The sequence below is a fragment of the Melospiza melodia genome, chromosome 18, assembly GCF_035770615.1.
Source record: "Melospiza melodia melodia isolate bMelMel2 chromosome 18, bMelMel2.pri, whole genome shotgun sequence".
Classification (NCBI taxonomy): domain Eukaryota; kingdom Metazoa; phylum Chordata; class Aves; order Passeriformes; family Passerellidae; genus Melospiza; species Melospiza melodia.
In genome coordinates, this window is record NC_086211.1 from 16,201,422 (window position 1) to 16,211,623 (window position 10,202).

Genomic DNA, 10,202 nt, shown 5'->3' on the forward strand with positions numbered 1-10,202 from the left:
AAAGGCAAACCCAAGCAGAGGCCATGAAAAATAGTTCCTGGAATAGGTAAACTAGTTTATGGAGAAATACGAATATGCATGAGTCTATGAATATGCCATAGGCTGATGGAAAAGGATGGAAAAGGTATTTAAGGGGTATCCCGGAAGATGTGTGCTCTTGGCTGAATGCCAAGCACCCAGCCCTTTTTAATGCTTTGCTTTATTTCTGTCTCCTACTGTCTTTTTATTAAACTTTTTAATTTTTACCAGGAAAGTGAACCTTGTTTTTCACAGATATTAGTGATATACTCCTTGCAGAATGGGTGGTCAGGCACTAGAAGAGGCTGCTCAGGACAGTGGTAGAATCTCTGAAAGTGTTCAAAAAAATACGTAGACATGGCATCTGGGGATGTGGTTTAGTGGTGGCCTTGGCAGCACAGTGGGAATGGCATTGGAATTACACTCAATGATCTTAGAGGGCTTTTCCAACCTAAATGATTCCATGATTCTAAGCTCATCATGACAGTCTACTAATAGTCCTCATTTCACATAATGCAGTTTCTCATTGAACCCATGCAGACTTTTAGTAGACTACAAAATCTTCTGCGAGAGAAATCTGCCCTTTAACAAGATGCTGCGGACAGAAGAACAACTTCCTTTTTTCTTTCTTTGGGGTTTTGTTAATTTTCTTTGTTTTCTGAACCTGTTCCACGCCAGGTCATATGTAATACCCCTTGATTGTGCTGCAGAACAGAAAATAAGCCTGTTTTTCTTCTTGCCAAACACGAATTTACAGACACCTGCCCTGGTCTTGCTCATGTGCTGTGATGGAGGTAGACAGGACATATCCTTCCACTGCATTCAAGAGGCAAAGTTTCCGTCATCAGGAAATTAACAGACGTCCCTGTGGCCGTACACATAAGCTGATCAGCACACCTGCTTCTCAGAAAGATCTGTCACCTTCAAGGCCCTGCATTAGGGATGGGGTCAAAATACACTTCTGGCTTTGTTCATCTGAAGTGAAAAGTCAGGCAGCCAGTGTGGTGAGAAGGTCAGAGGTTCAGTATCTGCAGTGGCAAATTTCAAGTTCACAAACACATTTGGCAGGGAGAGAGAGAGGATATCCGTCCCACGACATGAAATGCCACTGTATGGTGCTCCATCTCAAGTCTTTCATTCGCCTCTTCCCCATTTTCTTGCAGTTGAGAGAGCAAATCCCCTCACAGTAGTACCGCCCCTACAGCCGCCACCACCTCAGGTCAGAATCGGTGTGCTGTGAACCTGCACCTGAGACAGAGTGGACCAGAATTCACGCGTGGGGGCTGCAGCCCACTGGGCTGTCAAGCTCTTAAAGCCCAGAGCTGAAGCCCCAGCCGCTAGTGCCATTGCTACGCAGGGCAGGGTCTGCAGGAACCTTTACCGCAGCGCTGGGGCAGCAGCGCCCCTGCCCCAGCCCGCCCCGCTTCGCCTCAGGCCCTTGCGCCCGTCCCGCCCCACGCTGTGACGCCATCGCCGCGCGCCGGCGCTGCCCCTTCCCGCCCGCCGACGTCACTCTCGCGCGACGGGCGCGGAGCGGCGGCGGCGGCCGAGATGTGAGTGCGGGGCGGGGGCTGCGCCATCCGCGTCCATCCGGCCGGGCCGCGGCCCGACCGGCCCCTCCGCCGCGCGGGGCGCCGGGGGGAGCGCGCTGGGGCCGCCGAGGGGCGATGGTGGCGGGAGGGTCGGGGATGGGGCCTCGGAGCCGCGGCCTCCCGCGGCCGGAGGCGGGGAGGGCAGGGGAGGGAGGGCCGGGGCGGGGCCGGCCGGGGAGCTGGGCCCGGGTGTCGGCGCCGCCGCGGCCCGGCCTGCGGGAGGAGCGTTGTGCGGGCCCAGGGACGGGTTGCTGTGCTGATCTCGCGGCCCCTGCCCCGCGGCTGCTGTACCGGACCCACGGCGGGCGGATCTGGCTGCCCGCGCTCCGCGGGCCGAGCGGCCGTAGAGGGCAGACAAGTGCCGGGCGCCGAACCCTCCGCACGCCAGGAACTGTGCCGCTTTGCAGCTGAGGACCTGGAGCAGACTGTCAGTACAGGACTCGCCTGTAGCTCTACGGGAAGCCTGAGGGCAAGCGAGTTTGCTGCCTTTGCCACAGAACTGCTGCTCTGAGTGTGCAGATTCTGTCTCTAAAGCAGAAGCGTGTGTGAGATGGACGTTTAGTTTGTGTCGATTGCTCTGTAGACTTTCTGGTTTTGGGTGGATGCCCCTAAACCAGCTATTTTTTAGCGAGTGAGAGATTTTTGATTGTACGGAAGAAGTATGTCACTTAGAAATGCAGTGTTGTTTAGCCTTGTGTGAGGACTGTGATTAATTCTTTCCACATTTTCCAGTGAATGCCTGAACTTGTGCACGTGAAAATGCCCACAAGGTAGGGTGAGGTTTCCAACTAAAGTGAGTTTGGCCAGTGGCATTCCTGAGAAAGGATTAAAACCACTAGTTAGTTTGGAGACTGCTTATTCGGTGCATCATTTGGTGAATGTTCCAAAGCCATGTGGCTGATCTGCCTGGGAGGTGCCTGTCCCGAGGAGCAGTAAGCAGTGAAACCTGAAAGGAGATTGTATCCAGGTGAGGGTCAGGCTCTTCTCCCAGGCAATGGGCAACAGGACAAGAGGACACAGACTTGAGATGCACTGGGGAGGTTTAGATCAGGTAAGGAAGAATGTCTTCACAGAAAGGGCCATTGGGCCCCTGGAAGGGGATGCCCAGGGAGGTCATGGAGTCACCATCCCTGGAGGTGTTCATAGAAAGTGCTGCATCCAGTCTTAGTGCTCTGGTCTAGTTGGCATGGTGGTGTTGGGTCAGAAGATGGACTTGATGGTCTCACAGGTCTCTTCCAATGTAATTGATGATGTGATTCTATTTCCTGCCTCAGCAGCAGGTTGGGTAACAGCAAACATGCTGGTCTTTATCTCTGTTTCCTCTTCTCTTTTCTCCCAGAAGGGGTAAAACCAGATCTGACTCTTGAGTACTAACAGTTTTGTGTGCTGATAACATCATGAGTTTGATAGTGCACGGGTGCAGGAGGAGCTGATGTGCAGGCAGAGATAAGCCAGACCTGGCTATAGGATATTTAGAAGAAAAATGGGCTCTGGGGTGACCTAATTACAGCCTTCCAGTACCTGAAGTGAACCTGCAAGAAAGATGGAGAGAGACATTTTACAAGGGCCTGGAGTGCCAGGAGAAGGGGGAACGGCTTCCCACTGACAGAGGGCAGGTTTACATTAGAGATTAGAAAAACATTCTTCCCTGTGAGGGTAGTGAGGTCCTGGCCCAGGGTGCCCAGAGAAGCCCCCATCTCTTGAAGTGCTCAAGGCCAGGTTGGAGCAACCTGGTGTAGCGAAGGCCATAGCTGGGGTGTTGAAAAGTGACGAGTTTTAAGGTTCACACCATCCCAAACCAGTCAGTGATTCTGTGATTTAATTAAAGGAAAATCTTAGGTTTTCTGGTCTTGTGAAACCAGGAACCTGTCTGTTCTGTGCCACCCAGCTGGGCTCATGCAGTAGCTTTATGAACTGCATCCCCCTCAGACCTTGCACTGGAGAGGCACAGAGCTGCATAGAAATGCCCTAAAGCTGAGTGGCATACACGGGTCTGCTTGTCTTGGCTCCCTTTGCAACGCCCATGGGACAGTCTGCTTTCTTCCTGCCACTGGTGCTAGAGGAGACTTTTCCTTTCCCAGCAACTTGCTCCAGTAGCACACCTGTGGTGCGGGTTTCCTGTCCTCCGTGCAGAAAGGCCACGGGTGGTTCTTGGTTTCTGCAGGGAGCTGAGTTTGTGAATATTCATTTGTGTTGTTTCCTGCAGTTGGTATATTAGGGAAAACTGTGAACCTGAAAATCAGGAAAGCAAGTTTGGCTGTTCAGAAGTAATCTCTTCCCAACCATACATTTAATTGCAATTCAGAGAATAAAGTAATTGCTTACCAGAAGCACAGAAGCAAAAAGATTGTTGGGTGCTGTGAGCTGTCAAAGGTTTTTTCTTGTTCGCTCAGTTTGCTTGTGTGGGGATGGAGATGTTTCCAGCATCTTGCATTATTACAGTGCGTGTTGGGTGCCACTACAGATAAGGCTGGCATCTCCAACACACTTCTGTTCATTCCCTGAATGTTTAATTCCTTGGTACTTGGGGGTGTCATATTCCTTTAGAGGTTATTAAAATATTAGAGACAGGTCTGTAATGCCGATTTTAAACAATCCCCATGGAATAATCAAAATGTTACATGTTCGTAGATGTTGCAGATTTTGTGATGGATGCAGCCCTCATATAGTAAACATCTGGAAGTCAACTAATGCCCAGCATTTCAGTGCTAAATAGAGGTGTTAAATCTGTCTCCTTTTGGATCGAGAGCAAAGAGAGAACTGGTTCTCTGAATCCAAGAGTTAAAAGTGAGATGTGAGCCACGAGGCCCATTCTGCCACTATGGGTATCTCTGAAGGGGAAAAGGAGTTACCAGGATTAAAAAAGAAGAGCTTGCTATAACTTTTTCTAAAGTATCTATTCTAAAGCCTAATGCTTTAACTCAACAGTTTCAGTAATCCTGAGTTAAATTCAAAGTTCAGTTGTTTTTGTTGCTGTTCTGGTCTATATTTGGGTGTGGGGCTTTTGTTGTCTATGTATTTTTTTAATTAAGCAATTAAAAAGCTTGCTTTCTGCAACTTGTTGTTGAAGGGCTCCCTCACCAACCAAGCGCAAGGACCGGTCAGAAGAGAAATCGAAGGACCGGTCCAAGGACAAAGCAGCTGCCAAGGAATCGAGTGAGAAGGATCGCGGTCGCGACAAAACGCGCAAGAGACGCAGTGCCTCCAGTGGGAGCAGCAGTACCAGGTGGGTACTTTTATGGGAGCATCAAATGACAGCATTTTCAGAAATCAGTACCTTTATTTGTGGTAGTCTTGGGCCTGTTGAAAGCTTGTGTTGTGTTAGTCACTGTGTGATTTTTGTCTTAACTTGAGAGGGTTTATATTTTAAGTATGAATTTCTTTGGTTATCTGGTGAGCTGTGGAGTTTCAGTCACAGTTACTCTCTGTAACTGTCCGAAGTTTCTCAGCCATTGTTTTTCTAGGTATTCCACTAATTGTTATTCTTTTCCCCCTTGAAAAAGATCCCGTTCCAGCTCAACTTCCAGCTCAGGGTCCAGTTCCAGCACTGGTTCTAGCAGTGGCTCAAGTTCCTCATCTGCCTCCAGCCGCTCTGGGAGCTCCAGCACCTCGCGCAGTTCCAGTTCGAGCAGCTCTTCTGGCTCTCCCAGTCCTTCTCGACGGCGGCATGACAACAGGAGACGGTCCCGCTCCAAGTGAGTTTCATTTGTCTTCTAGGAATTGCCACATGTCACATTAATTCCATGTAGAATGCAAGATTGTGATCAGAACAGACTGTTCTCTGAAGCCCATTTGCTTTCTCCATAACTTAGAGATGTGAATTTTGTTAGAATGGATGTGCTTTGTTTCCTTAGAATTCAAACATACACGCTGTAGGAACATAGGTTAAAAACCTAATTTTTAGTAGTTTAAAAATTTAAAATACTACATTTTTTAGAGGTGGTTTTAATCAGTGTTTCCTTAGTAGTACGGGTCTAGATCAGAGTAAAGCTGTTCAATTCCTCTAAACTACAGCCATGACTAACAGAAAAATCAGGGCTAAAACCAGCATGTATGTGTACATATGTATATTTATATTCTTATTTATGAAAAATAAAATAGGAAGGAGGGCAGAGGAAGCCCCTGTAAGGGTAACATGGGAATCAAGCTATCTTAATGTCTGTACAGTTCTCCTTTGTGTAAGGCAATGAAGGCTGATAAAAATCTGCATAAGGCTGTGTGGGTTTTCAGTAATTGATGGACTTTAAGATTAGGAAGAATCATAAAGATTAATCTATTAAAAAAAAACAGTATGTAGAAAATTTAGGTTTCATTTCAGTTGTTTTTTAACTGCAAAGACATTGTGATATGCAACTAATTTTAAATAGATTTGTTTACATTTTTTGACTTCTGTAGTCAGTGGAAGATATAGAAATGCAAATAGTTGAATCTGTTCATTGCCTGGTTGTGGTATGCTGTGACCTTATTTTGCCTCTTCAGTTGTTGAGGCAAAGAATGTTTTTGTGTTTACAACTGGGAAATGCTTTAGCTATGACCTCAACTTCATAGAAGTGCTTTCTAAATTTTGTGTTTGTTACCCTAGTTGCAGTGAAGTTAAAAATTTGCAAAAAAAAAAAAGTTTTCGAATTTCAAAAGGTTCTAAAGCAAAAGCAGACAAATGCAAGTCCTGAGGTGTTTCTGAGTGGAACATCCTCACCATCACCCCAACACTGTAACTTCTTCAGGACAAAGATGCCCTTCAATAAAAATGGTATTTTTAATCATGTGATAATGACTGGCTTAGGTTTTGTCCTGCATGTTCCCTGAAAACTGTAAATGTTTTCTGTTGTCCAAATCAGGTCCAAACCACCCAAGAGAGATGAAAAGGAAAGGAAGAGGCGGAGCCCATCACCCAGACCCACAAAAGTGCATGTTGGAAGGCTCACTAGAAATGTGACAAAGGTAATAATGGCATGTTCCCTTGCAGTCAAGCATTTGTGTTCTTCTATGAGAATGTGTGAGTTGCTCTTTCAAAGCTCTCTGAACCTTGGTTACTAGTGAGTTGCCAAGGTGTTGCTGTTAGATATTGTTTCTTTGTGTCCAGGTTGATCAGTGAGGAAAATTTTCGTATGATTTTACTGAGTCAAATACCATGAAGCCTTCTGAGAAACTGTAGTGCCTAAGAAGTCTGCCTGTTTTGTCAGTATTTCAGACCTTAGATTCTGCTTTACTAGGAAGAAAACTATAGAATTTGGGACAACAGCTGAAATTGCCTTGGAGGTATAAAGGATATTGGGCAGTTCTTGATAAAGGATCTGCAGAGGGCTGGTCTGGCTTGAGTTGTCTTTGCTAGAATGTAGTTTAAAGGTCTTCAGGGGTAAAAAGTTTAGGCTGCTGAAAAAATAAGGTGCTGTGGATTTACTGCTCTGGGCCAGCCAGGCCTGGCTGGTGAGTGTGCTCTGTGTTAATAAGGCTCAGTCTCTTTCTCTCTCTCTCTACAGGATCACATCATGGAAATTTTTTCCACTTATGGAAAGATTAAAATGATTGACATGCCAGTTGACAGGCTAAACCCACACCTCTCCAAAGGTTATGCTTATGTGGAGTTTGAAAACCCAGATGATGCTGAGAAAGCCCTGAAACACATGGATGGAGGTAGGTACTGACCTGCAAGGAGCCTGTGGGCTTTAAAAGTTTCAGAGTAGATGGATTTGATCAGAAAATGAGTTAGAGGTGATGGGGATGTCTTTGGTGAGCAGATATGAAGTACTGTCAGTTTTCAGCCCAAATGGCTTTTGTGAGGTTCAGGACAGATCCAAGAAACCACAGAACTATTAAAACTAATCTTTTTTTCAAAACAGTGAAAAAATAATTTTAAGCTTATATGAAAACCTTTCCAGGTTTACATCTGAACTGCAGTTTGGTGGGCTTAGATAAAGAAGTCTAGTAGGTGTGAGGACTATGTCATAACAGCCCCTGAGCAGGGTGTGGAGCTCCGTGGGCCGATCCCACTTCAGTTGCTTCTGACAAAGCATTGAGTTGCAGTGATATGATGTCTATATGTTAAGTTGAAAAATACTTACTTCTCCCTATTTCTGTGCTGCCCTACAAAGGCCAGATTGACGGTCAGGAGATCACAGCCACAGCTGTGCTGGCACCACGGCCTCGGCCGCCGCCCAGACGCTTCAGCCCCCCCAGGAGGATGCTGCCGCCGCCGCCCATGTGGCGCAGGTCCCCCCCTCGCATGAGGAGGAGGTAAGAGCTGGGACAAGGCTGTTCTTTCTCAGTAGCAACTCGTTATCGCTGGAAGACTTGGCATGGGGACAATCCTGTTGGGCTTCCCTTTCCCCTGCAAGTGACAGTAACACATCTTGGGCATTGCTTGAACCTGGGTTGCAGTTCCTAACTCATGAGCTCCAGGGTGCCTGCTCTGGTCTGCATCCTGAGCACAGTCTCTGGGAAAGGTCTCACCCTTCCCACCCTTCCCAGCCTGTTCTGTGGAGTGCCTTCTGCATAAAGGCTTGAAGATGAAATGGGAACAGACTTTGGCTGACAGAACACTTGTGGCAGGCTGTGCCAGCTTCTTCTTTCTTGGAAGCCCTTGTACCTCCCTCCCTCCCTTATTTCTGAATGGGCACATGACCAAAAAGCAGTCCTGTGTCAGGTGAGTGGAGTACACTGGCCCTAAGGTGTGATCTGACAGTTGTGCAACTTGGAGCTGCCTGATTGTGCTCAGGTAAGTTCTGAGTCTTTGGTGTTTACATGTGTTCAAAATATTTTACTTGTCAGTAGTAACTTGATTGCTGAACAACTTTCAGCAAAGGTTTAAAAATGAGCAGTAGTTACTGTGGCATAAGATCCAGGAGGCTTCTTGGTGCTCAGCTTTCGCTGAGATCTCACAGATGCAGGTTTGCCTCCTTTGTAATCTCTCCTACTCCATCTTCTACTGTCCTGTTAGCTCTGCTAGTATTCTGTGCCTGGAACTTCTGTCATAGCAGTAACTATACTGATATGGCTGTTGGTTGTAGTACTGAGAAGCTTGAAGCTGAACTACTTCTGGAGTAAGTTTCCTCTAAGGAGCTTGTAATGTGAAAGGATTTGGATAAATCCTTGCCCTGAATATCACTCTTTCAGGAGTCAAAGATGTCTTCAGGTGAAGGAGGATCTGATGATGTAGGATCTGAGTTCATTTTCCTTGAGGAAGAAGACAAGTTTCTTGTCTGTTGTTCAAGTATTAATAATTTTTTCTGGTTCCTTAAGCAGAGGGGGGATAGCCAGGCTGTGTCCTCTATGGAGCTGTGTTTTGCTCAAGCTCTTTTCCCATGGTGTGTGAGGTATTTTGGTAGGAGGCAGGGAAGTGTTTTTAAGAAGTTGGTAGCTGAGCTGACCAATTGCTTGAACGTGTTACCTGTCTCCTAACAGAAGCTTTCTCCTCATTCCCTGGCAGGTCCCGCTCCCCTCGGCGCCGGTCCCCCGTTCGCCGGCGATCCCGATCCCGCTCTCCCGGGCGGAGGCGCCACCGCAGCCGCTCCAGCTCCAACTCCTCAAGATAAAGCAAAAGGACTGGACAGCTTTTTACTTTTTAACTTAAATCCCATCAGATGGAATATTGTCCCTTTTTTTTATAATGAGTCTGGGTGAGGAGGAGTGAGAGATAATCCTGGCAGTGAAGGCAGTGTAAGAAGAGAGAGCACCAGTTCCTGGCCAGTAACCTTTGCTGTGAGGCTTCTGGATTCCTGGCATTCAATTGAAATTATTTAAAAATGGCTTTCATTTTAAAGGCTGAAAAACCATCTTTTCCAGGTAGAGGGAGGGAAAAATGTTTCAGCCTGTCTTTCTCCAGTTAGCAGCTGCTGCTTGGTGATTGTAAACGTTTAGCACGCTGTACAGACCAGCATGTAAATCTTGAGCTAGTTCAGAACCCCAGTGAGTAAGGCAGTGAGCCACATACCTTGATCTCCAGATGCCAGCACAAGAGTTTATCAGGGCAGCTGGAGCCCAGACCTGCCTGAGACTTAATTCAATACAAAATTGCTTTGTTCCAGTTCCCCTGGATGGTTAGTTTCTGCAGAGTAAGCTTTTCTGTAATGCTTACACCAGGCAATCACCACAGAAACAATGGTCCAGCCCAGCGAACATGACACTATAGAGAAGTGGAAAGCCTAAGAAATGTTCTGTACCTGCCCCCTTAAGTGATTTCTTTCACCTTTTTGTTGAGGGTATTGGTAAAAGCTTCCTACTCCGCCTACAGTGAAACAGCTTGCTTTTACAAATCCCCAATGAGTGACTGAGCACCAACCCCTTGGAAACTGCAAAGCAGAGAGGGAGGCTCGAAGCCATGATGCTGCCTGGATTAACTGGGGTTCACACAGGGAAAGGCAAAGAATTTACCACCTGTTGTACAGTCGATACTATACAGATTTTTTTTTGTTTTGTTTTGTATAACTTTGTATCCTTTTGGCCCACGTTGTGTTTGTACTTGTGTAGGACAAGCAGTTCTGAATAAAGCAATAGGGTTGAGAAGGGCTGTGCGCCTCGCTGCCTCGCGGTGCGCGGGGGGCGGGGCCGCTCGGGGGGCGGGGCTCATGCCCCTTCCGCGGGCTGGCGCCGCTC

The 10,202-nt window shown here is 47.1% G+C and overlaps 1 protein-coding gene across 1 annotated transcript; it reads left to right on the plus strand.

Annotated features, from left to right (window-relative positions):
- The first annotated feature begins 1,527 nt into the window (after positions 1 to 1,527).
- RNPS1 (RNA binding protein with serine rich domain 1) lies at positions 1,528 to 10,112 on the plus strand. Its single transcript, XM_063171351.1, has 7 exons — positions 1,528 to 1,571; positions 4,681 to 4,836; positions 5,114 to 5,305; positions 6,449 to 6,551; positions 7,091 to 7,244; positions 7,703 to 7,844; positions 9,037 to 10,112. Coding segments are annotated over exons 1-7 (855 nt in total). The 5' UTR covers positions 1,528 to 1,569; the 3' UTR covers positions 9,143 to 10,112.
- The last annotated feature ends 90 nt before the right edge of the window (positions 10,113 to 10,202 follow it).